Source organism: Ranitomeya variabilis, chromosome 6, assembly GCF_051348905.1.
Source record: "Ranitomeya variabilis isolate aRanVar5 chromosome 6, aRanVar5.hap1, whole genome shotgun sequence".
Taxonomy (NCBI): Eukaryota; Metazoa; Chordata; class Amphibia; order Anura; family Dendrobatidae; genus Ranitomeya; species Ranitomeya variabilis.
This window is the reverse complement of record NC_135237.1, coordinates 131,819,165-131,836,554: the sequence shown is the minus strand read 5'-3', so window position 1 is coordinate 131,836,554 and position 17,390 is coordinate 131,819,165. Positions and strand designations below refer to the sequence as shown.

Here is a 17,390-nt window from a genome sequence, read left to right as displayed (position 1 = left end):
GAAATGCTCTGCAGGCTCTGCTCCCTGCCTGACATTTGGCCGTACACATGATTTATACACTGTCATAGTTAGTACAGCAGCCAATCACAGCCTGTTTGTGTTTCTTTTCTGATATGTCCAGGAGCATCACAAAAAAGCTGAGAATTAGCATAGATCTCCAGTGAAGGGGAGAAGATTCAGGCGCACTAAGCAAAGCTGGATTACACAGGAGCTCCCGCTTGGCAGGGATTGGCCACACCCCGATCACATTCTGAATGGAAGGAATTATGAGCGGGCGGGCTGTCACTAGGAGCCAGGAGCAGCCCACAGGCCTTAATCTGTGACCTAATGTCCCTGAAGGGAGCGGGAGCACTGAGGAGTAAAACTAGCGACCTAATCAGCTGATACCATGGAGCCAACACAAAAGATATCAGCTTCATAGTTTATGAATGTGAATTCTATCTCCACAGTTTCCCTCCACAGATCTTTACACCGCATTTCAATTTGGTTTAGCAATCTAGATTTCAATTTGGCTGAGGGCTGGATCTTGACTGGTCCAATGCAACTCCTTGATACTTTTTCCTTGTTAGTTATTCTGCTGTAGATTTTCTGGTGCTCTTGGGACAATTTTTTATTGCATAACCCAGTTTATTCCAACGTTAAGCTTTTGGATAGATGGCCTCACATTTGACACATACCTCCCAACTTTTGAAGAAGGGAAAAAGGGACAAAGTTTGTGGCACGCTGTGCGGTCCACAGCAAATTTTAGGCTACGCCTCTGACCACACCCATTTCACAACTAGTCACACCCATATCCCCGCCCCAACCACAGCCATTTAGCACTGCTGATCACACTGCTTCATAAACAATAATTATAAACAAAAAAATATGGCCACACAGTGCTTCATACTGTATAATGGCCACACAGTGCTCCATCTACTATATAATTGTCTAAGGGGTACTTCCGTCTCTCTGTCCTTCTGTCTGTCTGTCACGGATATTCATTGGTCGCGGCCTCTGTCATGGAATCCAAGTCGCTGATTGGTCGTGGCAAAACGCCCACGACCATTGCCACGACCAATCAGCGACGCGCACCGTCCGGAAGAAAATGGCCGCTCCTTAATCCCCGCACTCAGTGCCCGGCGCCCACATACTCCCCTCCAGTCGCTGCTCACAGAGGGTTAATGCCGTGGGTAACGCACTCCGTAACCGCTGCTATTAACCCTGTGTGTCCCCAATTTTTTACTATTAATGCTGCCTATGCAGCATCAATAGTAAAAAAAATGTAATGTTAAAAATAATAAAAAAAACAAAAAACCTGCTATACTCACCCTCCGTAGTCCGCCGAGCCGCTCGCGCCGGCCGCCATCTTCCGTTCCCGGCGAGACCGCTAAGTCTTCTGGGTAATTTCGCAATGCATCCTGGGGACGGAAGATGGCGGCCGGCGCAAGCGGCTCGGCGGAGCTTCGGTGGATCCCAAGCGTCGGTAACCACTTCCTGGATCCAGGCGCCAACGGAAGGTGAGTATATAACTATTTTTTATTTTAATTCTTTTTTTTAACAGGGATATCATGCCCACATTGCTATATACGTGGGCTGCGCAATGTACTACGTGGGCTGCGCAATGTACCACGTGGGCTGCGCAATGTACCGCGTGGGCTGCGCAATGTACCGCGTGGGCTGCGCAATGTACCGCGTGGGCTGCGCAATGTACCGCGTGGGCTGCGCAGTGTACCGCGTGGGCTGCGCAGTGTACCGCGTGGGCTGCGCAGTGTACCGCGTGGGCTGCGCAGTGTACCGCGTGGGCTGCGCAGTGTACCGCGTGGGCTGCGCAGTGTACCGCGTGGGCTGCGCAGTGTACTGCGTGGGCTGCACAATATACTACGCATACATATTCTAGAATACCCGATGCGTTAGAATCGGGCCACCATCTAGTACTGTATAATGGCCCCACATGATGCTGCGTACAGTATACTGGCCCCATGTGATGCTCCATACAGTATAATGAACCCACTTGATGCTGCATACTATATAATGGCCTCACATGATGCTTTGTACAGTATAATGGCCCCACATGATGTTGAGTACAGTATAATGGCCCCACATGATGCTGGGTGCAGTATAAATGCCCCACATGATACTGCGTACAGTATAATGGCCACACATGGTTACCCCACCCCCATCATTGCCCTCACACCCCCATCATTGCCTTCTCCACTACACACACACACACACCTTTCAAGGTGCTCCCTCGCAGCAGCCTTCACTCCCGAGCCTTCACTTCATCCTGAATGATGTCATCCTGCCGCGCCGCACCGCTGACTGCTCACGTCGCTGCAGCTCCGGTACACCACTGATAAAGACCTCTCAGTGTCTCCTGTGCCAGTCAGAGCGAGGAGCAATATCTGCTCCGATCCGACACAGCTAGTGTCCGCTCCGTACGCCTCGTACACACGCGGCTGCGCTCCGTACGCCTCGTACACACGCGGCTGCGCTCCGTACGCCTCGTACACACGCGGCTGCGCTCCGTACGCCTCGTACACACGCGGCTGCGCTCCGTACGCCTCGTACACACGCGGCTGCGCTCCGTACGCCTCGTACACACGCGGCTGCGCTCCGTACGCCTCGTACACACGCGGCTGCGCTCCGTACGCCTCGTACACACGCGGCTGCGCTCCGTACGCCTCGTACACACGCGGCTGCGCTCCGTACGCCTCGTACACACGCGGCTGCGCTCCGTACGCCTCGTACACACGCGGCTGCGCTCCGTACGCCTCGTACACACGCGGCTGCGCTCCGTACGCCTCGTACACACGCGGCTGCGCTCCGTACGCCTCGTACACACGCGGCTGCGCTCCGTACGCCTCGTACACACGCGGCTGCGCTCCGTACGCCTCGTACACACGCGGCTGCGCTCCGTACGCCTCGTACACACGCGGCTGCGCTCCGTACGCCTCGTACACACGCGGCTGCGCTCCGTACGCCTCGTACACACGCGGCTCTGCTACATCCACACTCCTGCGTGCATACACTGGCCCCAATCATGTGACCCCCCTGACTCCTTCCCTCCTGTGACCTCATCACAGGTCCTGTGCACACAGAGCAGCCATATATATGGAGTGCTGCTCTGCGGGTGGAGAGATGAGCAGACCTCCCAACCCGCTGAGGCTGACATTGCAGTGCAGGAAAACTAATGTGCCGCCCGTTACCGCGGGGAAGACTGTCAAAATCAGGAATGCCCCGCTGGATCCGGGACGGTTGGGAGGTCTGCATTTGACTATACTTTATTAACCCCTTTCCGACATTGGGCGTAATAGTACACCGATGTCGGACTCCCTCCTTTTGATGTGGGCTGTGGCGGTCAGCCCTCAAGTTTCCGCTGACATGTCAGCTGTTTTGAACAGTTGACATGTGCCCGCAATAGCCGAGGGTGGAATCGTGATCCAACCGCGGCTATTAACCCGATAAATGCCGCTGTAAACCCTGTCAGCGGCATTTAACGCGCGCTTTCGGCCATTGGGCCAGAAACCCGCCCATCGGTGACCCGCGTCACGTGATCACGGATCACTGGTTCATTGGCATGAGAACCAGAGGTCTCCTGGAGACCTCTGTGGTTGTCACTGCCGGATTGCTGTGAGCGCCACCCAGTGGTCGACGCTCATAGCAAGTGAGCAATTCTACTACATAGAGGCGATCTGTTCATCACCTCTATGTAGCAGAGCCAATCGGGTTATGTCTGTTTCTAGTCTCCTATGGAGACTATTGAAGCATGCCAAAAGTAAAAAAAAAAAAAAGTTTTTAAAAATATAAAAAAATATATAAAAGTCGAAATCACCCCCCTTTTTCCCCATTCAAAATAAAACAATTAAAAACAAATCAAACCTACCCATATTTGGTATCGCCGCGTTCAGAATCGCCCAGATCTATCAATAAAAAAAGATTAACCTGATCTCTAAGAGGCGTAGTGAGAAAAAACGTCAAAACGCCAGAATTATGTTTTTTTGGTCGCTGCAACATTGCATTAAAATACATTAACGGGCGATCAAAAGATTGTATCTGCACCAAAATGGTGTCATTAAAAACGTCAGCTCATCGTGCAGAAAATAAGCCCTCACCCAAAACAAAAATACCTCTGGTTGTTAAGGGGTTAAACAAGCCTCTTCACCACCATGCTTCACAGTTGCTATGTCTTTGTGCTAATGCTAAACATTTCCACTTTGGTCTCATCAGCCGAAGAAACATTGTTCCAGAAGTCCTGTGGCTTTTTCAGATGCAACTTTGCAAACTTTAGCTGTGCTGACTAGTGATGAGCGAACGTTCTTGGATAAGGTGCTAACCGAGTGTCTTCAGCGTACTCGTATAATGTATGTTTGAGTCCATGCGGCTGCATGTCTCGCGGCTGTCCGACAGTCGCAACACGTGCAGGGATTGCTTGTTTGTTAGGCAATCCCTGCAAGTGTTGCTGCTGTCGACCAGACACGAGACATGCAGCCGCATGGACATGGACCCGAACATATATCTGAGCACGCCGAAGTCACTCGGTTAGCACACGAGCATGGCGGATAACACCTTATCCGAGCACGTTCGATCAAAACTACTGCTGACAGGTTGTGGTGTTTCTTTTTATTTATAGAAGAAAGGGGCTTTCTCCTGGAAACACTTTCAAGCAGCTATACTTTTTCCGTGTTTTACTAATTTTACTTTCATGGCCTATATGCATGCTTAACACGCAAGACTCCTGAACTAAACTTTACTCAACAACATTTAGATAAGCCTGTGAAATACTGGGAGAAATTAGACTGGCCCGGTGGACCAAAATTGAACTCTTTGGATGCCATAGTACACAATATGTTTCAAGGCCAAAAGGCACTGCATATCACCCCCAAAACACCATACCAAGTTTGGAGGTGGGAACGTCATGGTGTGAGGCAGTTTTTCAGCATACGACACTGGCAAACTTCATATAGATGACAGATTGATGAACGGACAAATGTACCAAGACATTCCGGATACAAATCTGTTGCCATCTACCAGGATGGTGGCGATGAAACGAGGGTGGACATTTCAGCAAGGCAGTGATCCCAAATACACAGTCAAGGAAACTTTCAATTGGGTTCAGAGAAAGAAAATAAAGCTGCTAGAAATGGCCCAGCCAGTCACCGGACCTGAATCCTATAGAACATTTATGGAAGGAACTAAAGCTCCGAGTTCATAGAAGGAATTCACAGAACCTGCAGGATTTGGAGAGTGTGTGGAAGAATGGGCCATAGTCACACCTGAGCAATGCATGCGACTAGTTTCTCCATGCAGGAGGCATCTTCAAGCTGTCATCACTAACAAAGGCTTGTGTACGAAGTATTGATTAAATTTCAGTAAGCATGTTCAGTACTTTTTCCTGTATCATCTCCTATTATTACACATAACTTAATTTATGAACATCTATGGTTTGATTTCTTTGCCTGTGTGAATTGGATGGGTTGTTTCCGCCTTCTGGTGAGAATTTCATGTCAATAGCGCCTTTAAAAATATATTTACTTAGACAATTGGTGACGCGTTCAATACTTTTTTCACCACGCTGTTTACATATTGAGTCATGAGATGTAAAACCATAGAATTCAAACTGGGTGTTCTAAGTTTTTCTCATGACTGATGATTCAACATTTCTTTATATGTGTAAAAAAAAAATTTCATTTGAAGATGTAGTGCTGTCTTTTTTTCCTTGATTATAATTATTCGATGGTTGCCTAGGGGGAGAATGCAGCCACATATTGTATACGGCTGCACTGCTTTATTTCTGCTGTGGATATATGTAGATATACAGGCTGGGCCATGTATATGGATACATCTAAATAAGATGGGAATGGTTGGTGATATCAACTTCCTGTTTGTGGCACATTAGTATATGGGAGGAGGAAAACTTTTCAAGATGGGTGGTGACCATGGCGGCCATTTTGAAGTTGTTCATTTTGCATCCAACTTTATTTCCAATGGGAAGAGGGTCATGAGACATCAAACTTATTGAGAATTTCACAAGAAAAACAATGGTGTGCTTGATATTAACATAGCTTTATTCTTTCATGAGCTATTTACAAGTTTCTCTTTGTTTACAGCCATTGACATGTCACAGAGGTTAACACTTGAGGAACGGATAGAAATTGTGTTGATGTCTGGTGAAAGCTGAATTTGCAGAATGGGCAAAACAAAAATTGGAACATGACCCTCAGTTTAAACAGAACATTATGCTCAGTGATGAAGCAAACTTTTTTTGGGTGGCCCATTTATCTGGATTCACCTAAATAACATGGGAATGGTGACAGTTTTCTTGCGTAGAGTGTCTTGCATTGAAATCTGCTGCAATGACCCGGGTACTGCGTTCACCAGACATCAACACAATTTCTATCCGCTCCTCATGTGTTAACCTCTGCAACATGTCAATGGCTGTAAACAAAGAGAAACTTGTAAATAGCTCATGAGAGAATTAAGCTATGTTAATACCAAGCTCACCATTGTTTTTCTTGTGAAATTCTCAATAAGTTTGATGTCCCATGACCCTGATCCAAAATGGGCGACTTCAAAATGGCCACCATGGTCACCACTAGTGATGAGCGAGTACACTCGTTGCTCGGGTTTTCCCGAGTATTTGTGACTGCTCGGAGATTTAGTTTTCCTCGCCTCAGCTGCATGATCTACAACTGCTAGCCAGCCTGAGTACTTTTCGGGGTTGCCTGGTTGCTAGGGAATCCCCACATGTAATCAAGCTGTCTAATAGCCGCAAATCATGCAGCTGTGGCAAGGAAAACTAAATCGCCGAGCAGTCACAAATACTCGGGAAAACCCGAGCAACGAGTGTACTCGCTCATCACTGGTCACCACCCATCTTGAAAAGTTTTCCCCTCCCATATACTAATGTGCCACAACAGGAAGTTGATATCACAACCATTCCATTTTATTTAGGTGTATCCATGTATACGGCCCACCCTGTATAATACATACTATATACCGTATAGATCAGGCTCTGTTCACATTTCGTGTAGCGTACATGTTTGACGTTTGCCTGTACATAGATGCCACAGACTATACTTCTACTGTGACATACGGTACATCTGCTACTTTTGGTGGGATCAAATTGTATTGAAAGTATAGCTAACCTGTCATTTCAAAACAGTATAAAAAAAAAGTTACTGCCATATTGCAACTACTTGTAGTTCACCTTCTTTTGGCAACCTGTGGCCAAAGATAGCTGTTATTTCATTGCTTACTTTGCATGTTAGTAACATTTCCCTCCCTTGCACCATATCATGGCTGCTGTGTACTTAGGGCTCCTTCTCACTTGCGAGAAATATGTCCGAGTTTCGCAGGTTAAAACCCTGCTCTGGCGCCGGCACTCCAGAACGGAGCGTGCGGCTCATTGTATTGCTGTGTGGCTGCACGCTCCGCTCTGGAGTGCTGGCGCCAGAGCTGGGTTTTAACCTGCGAGACTCGGACATATTTCTCGCAAGTGAGAAGGAGCCCTACATCCAAAAATTTGCCCCCAAAATGCACGATAGTGTGCTAATGATTACTTGTAAAATTCATAATTACCGTATGCCAAAACAATGTAGCAGAGCCTGTTGGAGCAGTGTTCCTTGCTCAGGTCATGCAAGCACGTACAGATTATTGCTCATGGCTATCCAACCCCTTTTCACATCTGAAATATGAAATTCTTTTTGCATTGTTAGAAGGAATAATAAGGCAGATGAACATTTTAAAGGAGACTCAAAAAAATATTGTTAAAAAGATTATTTTACATTTGAAACATGACATTGCTATTTTTTTCTATTTTTTTTTTCTTTTAAGACCTCCATTTAGCAGTATTAACCATTATCACCTTTTGCAGTTTATGGGATTTCATGTTTTGTCTTCCAGCTGACCCTGCTCCTTATATCGATGGAATACGGATAAACAGCCCTCATTACCTTACAAAGATCCCGCTGACCAACCCCGGTACCCACACATTTACTTTAGTGGTATCTCAATATGAAAAGCAGAACACGATTCACTACACTCTCAGGGTGAGTACTCTTGGGCAGCAGCAAGGGTCTTAGTCTATTTTCAGGACAGAAGAGCACAACCGTTGGGCTGGCACCATTGACCCAGAAATCCTTCTCCGTTCATCCAGAGCTGCTGGAAACCTTTTCTTCCATTAGTAGAGATGCCTGTTGTTTTACTTGGTTACACTCTGTTCTGAGATATGGTACAATAACTCGGATATCCTAGAAATAATAGCCAAAACGACAGCTGACTTGGTGGGTAATGGTGCCAATCCTTGGCCGATCTTCTTCTTCAAATGTCTACTTATGGCCTTAAAAATTAATATTCAAATCTCTGCATGTAGGTCAGAGGTGTCAAACTGCATTCCTCGAGGGCTGCCAACAGGTCATGTTTTCAGGATTTCCTTGTATTGCACAGGTGATCATTTAATCACCTGCACAGAATGATTCCAGCACCTTGTGGAATGCTAAGGAAATCCTGAAAACATGACCTGTTGGCGGCCCTCGAGGAATGCAGTTTGACACCTCTGATGTAGGTAATGGCCAATTATTAGTTCTGCTTCCAAGCATGTAGGATGGTCTTCCATGAGACCGAGAGTTTTTTTCCCTCAGTGCTTGACGGTTGGCTGCTTTTTATCTCCTGTATTACAGCAGAGTTATGACCTGTGACTACACCTTTGCGACCTGCCTACAGAGAGTCTGTAGTAGTCTGAGACACACCTCCTGTCTTATCATTGGTTCATACTGCTGCTCTTTCCCTCCCCTTGGATCGCTCTCTCCTCTGATTGGCTGCTGTATATAAACAAAGCTTTATCACATGCTCGCCTCATCAAACTGATTTCCATTACAGCTAAGATTGATTAAGGTGCAGATTGCTAAACCACAAGTGAAAAACAATTAGGTAGTGGCTGCACTTACACTGCGGCAAATAAGCCTTACTAAGGCCTGTTTCATACAAGCCTATTTTACAGTCTGTATATAGACCACAATACCTGAAATGACCGCGGGTCTCCTGACATACGAGGTATAAATTCTGGGCTGTATGAGCCACCTCAAGATCGGGCACTGGAGTCTGTATAGGAATCGTGAAATATGGTAGTGTGAACCTGGACTAAGGCAGAGCCTGGAGGGTCATTTTTAATTAGATATTTAAAAAGATTGGCCTCGCTGATTGTCAACAGTTCTAATAAAAACCCTGGGACGTCTTCAGGCACCCACGGCCACTCGTATTACCAGTTCTCTGCTCAGTTTTTGTTTTTCCTTGTCAGACAGGTAGCCATTTACATTATGCTTTTAATTGCACTAGATGCCGATTTTTGCATCTCACATTCTACAGTTCATACAGATAAGAAATGAACATTCAGCCCATCTCTGATTTGCAATAGTATTCACCCTGCTTACTCAATCTTATTTCTTCTGTATTGTAGGTGTATGCAGCTTGCAAGTTTACGTTTTCCAAGATCCCAACACCATATACAATTAACAAACGGGTAAGAATGATGTATCAACAGGGTTTCATTTCACCACTGCTGCCATATTGTCTGGTTCTAACAGCTACACTTTTCTTCTAGATAAATGGACAATGGAAAGGCCACAGTGCAGGAGGCTGTGGTAACTTTAGAGATACCCACAAAAATAATCCCATATATCAGTTTAATTTGGAGAAAGCTGGACCATTACTGGTTGAGCTCAGAGGACCAAGGTCTGTTATTTCATCTTATGCTTTTTACGGTTATTATAGTTGGATAAGTTTTATGACTTTGAGAAATGATAACAATAAATTTCACTACTTGGAAAAGAAATAAGAACAAAATAAATGAAAAATTGAATTGAGACCTCTGGTTTCATGTGATCTAATTGAGAGTTGATCATGTGATTTACACGCTTAACAGGTTTGTACTTTCACCTGTGTCACCTCTGAACTGCAGCTCACTATGTGTGACACTGAATTCTAATGCTCCTGTGTGCCTGCATGCACCGAGTACAGTGAGGTATACAGGGTGTCCCTAAAGTCTGGACACAGACAAAAATACATATTTTCAGGAAATGAATTTTATTAACATGTTATTTAATTGAAATCATATTGAAAAAGTTATTTAATATTCCATTCATTTGCGATGCAAAGGTTGATGCGCTTAGCAAAATTCTTTTATAGTTAAAATAATATTATAGCTAATGAGAATGCCTATGTGTCCAGACTTTAGGGACACCCTGTAGTTTATCTGCTGTGCAGAAGAAAAGATTTTATGATATGTGACACACGGTGTAACCTCTTCTCTGCAACATCACATGTATGTGGAGAGAATGAGTCTCCATTGTTTGCAAAGCTTACAGTATAGAATTCACAGATTAAAATGTTGCATACAGAGAAAAGACGATGCCTGAACGATGACCTATCACCAGTCTGAGCATATTAACCTGGCCACATCATGGAATAGTAGCTGCACAACTGAGTAAAACATGTTTTTTCATCTCTTAATTTCTTCTCTCCATTATGGAGATATTAGCTTGTAAAGTTCAATTGGGTGTTACCGGAGATTTGTCTCTGGGGTTGTGTGCTATACACGGGAAAAAAGAACACCCCCTCATCATCTCCCTGCAGCTACTATGCAGAGATACAGCAGAGCTGAGTTATGAATCATTACAAACACTCCAGATCCCACCTCAGGGCAGTCTGTATGGGGGGAAGGTGAGAGGTGACAGCACTGTGAGATGGGATCTGGAACAGTTTATAAGGATACATAACGCCGCACTACTGTATCTCTACACAACATCTGCAGAGATCAGTAAGGAGGGGAGGGAGTGTCCTTATCTACCTACATGACACTGCCTGTTCATGATTGGTCACTCTCATGCAGGAAAAGAAGTACACTTCCCAGAGAAGTCAACAAATAAAAACTACATTTTACTCAGCTCTGCAGCCACTATTCCATGAAAGGGCCAGTTTAACATGATCAAACTGGTGAAAGGTCCTCTTAAAATATAAGAAAGATACAAGGATGTGAAAAAATAAAGATAAACCACTGTGTGTTCATTAGCCCTCCTTGCTTCTTCACTGTAAAATGTGTATCTATTTTAAGTCCTAAGTAGCACATATTAAGCAGGGTGCAGAACATGTCTTTGCCAAGGGCTTCCATCTGAATCCCTGAAAATTGACAAAAAGGTTGTGGAGCAAAAGCCCAAAGTCTCAAGTTTTGCACTCTGTTCAACTAACTGAAGTCATTAGTTCCTGGGGATTGAGATGAAAGTCTCTGAAGCCCACCCTCACAGAACATGTAGCCATTAGTCTTGTCATTTACTATGCAGGCAATACAGCGTTGGCTTTGAAGTCATAACGGTGTCCACATCCGGAGATCCAGGGTCCTCAGGCGTCCAGAAGAAAAGCAGCGGTGATTACAGGTATTACACACATGATGATCCAGTATTTTACAAACTCGCAGTACAAGAAATGCAACAACTGAAAATAGACAAGTAAAACCCCCCTTGGCCATACACTCTTACATTATCTGATTAGAAAAGGATTATATTTTCAATTGCAACCATTTTACAGAATACCCATAAAATTATTCTATATAATACATAAAGTTTGCAAATCTGTTTGTTGTTTTTGGAATCAGTCGACATGCTTGTAGTTAAACACGTTTCTGCTTAAATAGCTGAGCTCCTGTAATAGTGAGTTATCAAAAGTGACGCTCGATGGAACACACGTGGCCAGAGCAAGCCCTGTGCAGTCTGTAGGCCAGCGGAGAAAACTGGGACATGTCCACCCTGAAACCGTATATATATTCTGTACATAAACTGTAAAGTGGCATTGGTAAATGAATATTTACAGTACTGTGCAAAAGTTAAGCAGGTGTGGGAAAAAATTACTGTAAAGTGATAATGCTTTAAAAAGTGTAAAGTGAATTAGAAATCAAATCAATTTGGTGTGACCGGTTTTTGCCTTCACAACAGCATCACTTCTATATATACTTATTTCAAAACTATATCTCACCAGGAAAGTTATTCCAAACCTCTTGGAGAAGTAGCCACCGATCTTCTGTGTATGAAGGCTGGTGAATTTATAGGATTGTTCTTAATGATTTTAGCTGTATGTTTGGGGTTGTTGTCCTGCTGCAGAATAAATTTGGAGCCCATTAGCCTCAATGGTATTGCATGATAGATAAATATCTGCCTGCTTTTATCAGCATCGAGGACACCATTAATCCTGACCAAATCCTCAACTGCATTTGCTGAAATACAAACCCAAACTTGCAAGGAACCTCCAACATGCTTCACTGTATCTTTATTGTGCTGCTCCTCAGCAAACATCCTACCTTCTGTTACAGCCAAATGTTGATTCATCAGTCAAGAACACCTGCTGCCATTTTTCTGCACACACATGTAGATTTTTTGGCCACAATTATTTTATGAAGAAGATTTCTGGCCAGAGTTCTTCTAACAGTAGATGGGTGTACCTGGTCCCTACTGGTGGCTGCCAGTTCTGAGTTGATGGCACTGCTGGAAACCTTCAATTTTGAAGCGAAGTAAGCATGAATTGTCTTTCAACTGCTACAATTAGGTTCCATGGATGACTATTGCATCTACAGCCCTGAGCTTTCCCCATTTCTTGGTTCTTCTTCAAAAGAACTTGAACAGCACATCTTCTTTGAAATCTTTGCCTGGAAGAGATTTTACTGATGCAATAGAATGACCTTGTGTCTTCTTGCTGTGCTTAGTCTTCCCACGGTGCATGACTTGTGAGTGTGACATGAAAGGATCTTCCACATTCTCACCTGTAGCAAAATTGGGCTGTTCCTCACTGTTTTAAGCCTTCTACATGGCTTTAAAAAAAAAAAAAAAATGTTATGACTGTTTCATCTCACATATGAAAATGACGATTATTACCTGTTTGGTATAACTGGTTACTCACACTCTTGGCACAAATCCCTGACTGTGTGCAGGTGTACCTAGAATTTATGCGGTTTTACAAAGGGTAGTTGCACCAAATATTGAGTTGATTTGGATTTCTCATTTGTTATTTCACTTTGCATTAATTAATTTATCAATCTATTTTTAAAGCATTCTTACTTGTATCTTACAGAATACATTTCACCATTAATGTTTTTGGTTTTTTTTAGAATTTATGCTAAAAATAGACTTTATATGTATAGTGTGTAAGACATTTTCATTTTAGCGCTCTGGTAAATATTTCATGAGCCCATCTGAAAAGAGGTAAAAAAAAATAAGCAGCGTCTGTGTAAAATGACTGACATCCTGCTGTAGTGACTACAGATAAATTGCTACAAAAACTACTATTATTCCTCATCCTACTGCTATTGTTTCATATAAATAGTGTTGGGGAAATATGGCATTATCTTGGCCTTTACAATCACGGCCTCTTCTCTCCACAGATGTGGTTTCTGCTATCTGGAAATAGACAGTCTGCCTGCGGGAATCTATAATGTCATCCCCACCACGTTTTTACCCGCACAGGAGGGCCCGTTCTTTCTGGACTTTAATAGTGTAATTCCCATTAAAGTGTCACAGCTACAATGATAAAGGAAATGGCGCCCAATACTTCTCAGGACATTTCTCTGCAATACATCTTCACCTGAAGGGAAAGTCCTGGCAGGCATGGCATTCACAGGACTCGTGATACAGCGCTGGATTATCATACTCTGCTTTCATATCCTGCTCCCTGAAGAGGACGGTACTGCTGGTATGATGCAGTATAAAGGGCTACTTGAATATTTTATTGGAGAACCTCAAGAAATAGCTGAAAAAATAAAATATTTTTTCACCACCACACACTGATTTGCTTTGTGGACTGATGTTGGACATAAATTAGGAATTCATTATTTAGGCAATAAGTTCTTCAGCATTTCTAGCACTTATAGAGTTATATGACCCAAAATGCAAGGACATTTTTTTTTTAGACTTTGCTTAATACACAATATGAAAGAGGGTGTTGCCCGCAGGCTATAGGGCATTTACAAACAGATCTGGAGCTGTGGACCACCTACACCAAACTGAGAACTACATGGTTAGTAGTCATTCTGTATACAGTGTTAGTTGTTAAAGGCATTACTATAACTGATATTCATGACCTATACTTATGATCAATATCAGATTGGTGGGAGTTTTAGGTGACGGACCCCCAATAATCAGCAGATAGCCGCTCCTGTCATATGTAGACGGTGTATGGAGTTGGAGCAGCAGAGCTCCTCACACTGCAGTGTTCGTACCCGAGGGCTACAGCTCAGCTCCTACCTTCGTCAATAAGAGCAGAGTTGCATTACCCTGGAATGGCCATGACCGTGTGCAGAGCCAATGCTGAACGCCAGAGGTGTCAAACTGCATTCCTCGAGGGCCGCCAACAGGTCATGTTTTCAGGATTTTCTTAGCATTCCACAAGGTGCTGGAATCATTCTGTGCAGGTGATTAAATTATCACCTGTGCAATACAAGGAAATCCTGAAAACATGACCTGTTGGCGGCCCTCGAGGAATGCAGTTTGACACCTCTGCCGTACGCCACTTACATCTGACAGCGTTTGGAGCTGATAACTGCTCATTGGTGGGTCCAGTCATTTACACCTTCCCACCTCTTTGATTGACATCTTTGGCTTCATAGGATGAAGGTAGGTGGGAATCTATATAAATTATTGGCCCCACGACAAAGCACCTGTATTTGGTTTGAACAGCCATTCTATGCCGACAGTCCCTTTAAGGATCTGGTGTGTCTGATTTTGGACTGCCAAGCCTAGTCTCCTGTATACCAGACATATCTATCAACGACTCTCCAAGAGAACACTCCCGAATATGGAAGCTGCGGCTGAGATAGATCAATGATGGGTTGGTCAGCAGCTGACAAAAATCAAAAGTGCATAAGGTAGTGAAGGAGATAATTGTAATAAGTAATAACCCTGAAAACCTGTGGGAGCCCTGAATTACTGATCTGTGCATGTACAACTCCTAGTGCTCCTGCAAATTAGCTGAGGGCTTCACTTACAGTACCTTCTTCCCCCCTCCATCATTACCTATCTGTGCACAGTGCTCCTCCATAAGTTGTGGCAATTTCTGGAGCTGCAGCTAATATGGAGTAAGCCTCAGCCCACTGACCTTGGTTCTCCAGCAGATTAGCATTGATAGTTTGGCCTCAATTCACAGTGATTATTCCAGAATTCTAGTGTAAATCGCCTTTGAAAAGTCACAACATTTTTGCGCAACACAGAATTGTGGAAACATTGAGACGTTTGGCGTTTGCATGACAGTTTTGGCAAAATGGGCAGAGACCAGGCATGGAGTCCACAGCTTGAGTAATTAAAGTCCTTACTTCCGGCCTGCAATAAGATGGGGTGAGGTGCACAACACTTGTCAAACACTATCGATTCATTAAAGGGAATCGGTCAGCAGGTTTTTGACATTTAATCTGAGTGCAGCATAATGTAGGGGCAGAGAGGCAAAGGCTAGGGATGGGTCATTTATTAGACTGGGTCCGGTAATCAACAAGAGATTATTGCTGCTGAACTAGGCGTGCCTTCCAGTATGTTTTACCCAGCCCCACCACTGATCAGTAAAAGGATATTATGTTTTCAACTTTGAACATGTTTTGCTTCCTCCCCTGCCCAGGAGCTGTGGTATGCTCCGTACACGGTCAGATACACTCAACCATGTGTCTGACCATGTACAGAACATACCACAGCTCTTGGGCAGGGGAGCAAGCAAAAGAAAATACTGACCTTACAGCAGTGGATCACAAAGGATTTCTTTTGTCAGGTAAAATATTTCACTGACTATTTTACCTCACAAAATGTATCCTCTGCGATCTCCTGCTGTAATGTCAGTATTACACAGATCAAAGAACAGATGAAGTGAGAGGAGAAGACAGCAGATGGGGGAGAGAGAGACAGCACATGAGGGGAGAACACAGCACAGGACAGAGAGAGACAGCAGACAAGGGGGACAGGTCAAAAGAGCACAGATGGGAGAAGTCAGCACATGGGGAAAGAAAGCGTGGATAGGAGGGTGAGCACATGGGGAGGATTAACGCTGCAAAGCCTGCCCCCATCGTGACATTACTAGATGGAGGCCGGATGCTATCGCATCGGGAGGGCAGTAGAGATATTCCTCAATTATTAATGAGGAAAACAATTATATGTACTCTAACATGAAACCATGTGATTATTGTATATACAGTAAGAGCTGGTTTAGTTGTAAGATCATCTAGAAGTACAGCAGCCACGAGGGACATTATGTCAGGTTAAGTTCCTGCGACGAGTTTGATGCTACATATTTTTACTGCGCAAAAAAAAAAAAGTCTTACAGCAAAGTGAATTGGATTTACAGAAATCTCATGACCATTGTTTTTTTTGTTTTTTTTTCTACGCTGCGTACACTGATCTGTCATGCAATTTAAATCTGCAACATCTTAATTTCTCTTGAGAACTGCCTTGTGAAGATTCTCTAAAAATGCATGTAACCCGCACATGATTTTATCAAATCCAAATTCTAGAAAGCATCAAAAACAAAGCAGCGCAATTTAAAACATGGCCGGACAAAGAAAAGCTGCACCATAAAAAGTGATTAAATATAATGGAATGAAAGAAAACTCAAGTTACCTCATTGTTGCAGAAATACTGTATAAAATCTGCAACTCAAATACTCATGTGAACGTGGCCCAATATTGAAGCACACCCAACTGGTCATTGCTGAAAGGCTATGCACACCTTTTCCATTACACCTAAAGTAAAAAAAATAAAGCCACTTCTAGGTTTGCACAGAAGCTGTAGCTACAAGGTTGTGTCCATGGCAAGACATCAAAATCATCTGTAGTCAGATTCTGCAGTCATTCTTTATCGGTTCCATGTATCAGTTTGGCAGATTATCATAAAATGGACAGCTGGAAAGTAATGGCACCAGGATCAGGCTATTCAAGTTTTGATGGCAGTGTTACTAGGAAGACATTGATCTAGATAGGAATACTTGTTGTACATGCTCATTGTAATGTTTATTCAGATTTTCATTTTAAATGCATTAGCCCAAAAAAACAGTGACCGTTGTAGGATTAATGAGATAGGAGCACTTGAGAAATACCCAACAACTCCCAATTAGCGCATATTTATGTAATAAAGGGGCGCAGGGAGACCTAGAAAAGCAAACTACACAACCCTTAGGGAGCTTTTACATTGTGCTCGTGGGTTCCATCGGGGCACACGTCTGAACTTCCCTGCAAGATGGGATACGAATATGCGCCGACGGGATCATAGACCAATGATGCAGAGAGTGTGAACGTTCGCTCTGATGTGCGTGGTTTTTGAGCGTGTTCCCCTACTGGAGGCGGACATGCAGACGTAGTAGACTGCTTCTGGGTGTCCGCCTCCTGTACATCGGAGCACACA

At 44.0% G+C, this 17,390-nt stretch overlaps 1 protein-coding gene across 1 annotated transcript in view; it reads left to right on the top strand.

The window, feature by feature from the left end:
* The window catches only part of CAPN7 (calpain 7), an 82,946-nt gene extending 69,146 nt beyond the window's left edge, over nt 1-13,800 (top strand). The window contains exons 17-21 of the mRNA XM_077269009.1: nt 7,885-8,030; nt 9,437-9,499; nt 9,581-9,711; nt 11,316-11,408; nt 13,403-13,800. Of these exons, the coding sequence (XP_077125124.1) occupies nt 7,885-8,030; nt 9,437-9,499; nt 9,581-9,711; nt 11,316-11,408; nt 13,403-13,547 (578 nt within the window). The 3' untranslated portion in view covers nt 13,548-13,800. The remainder of the gene's footprint in view (nt 1-7,884; nt 8,031-9,436; nt 9,500-9,580; nt 9,712-11,315; nt 11,409-13,402) is intronic.
* Nucleotides 13,801-17,390: the final 3,590 nt, after the last annotated feature.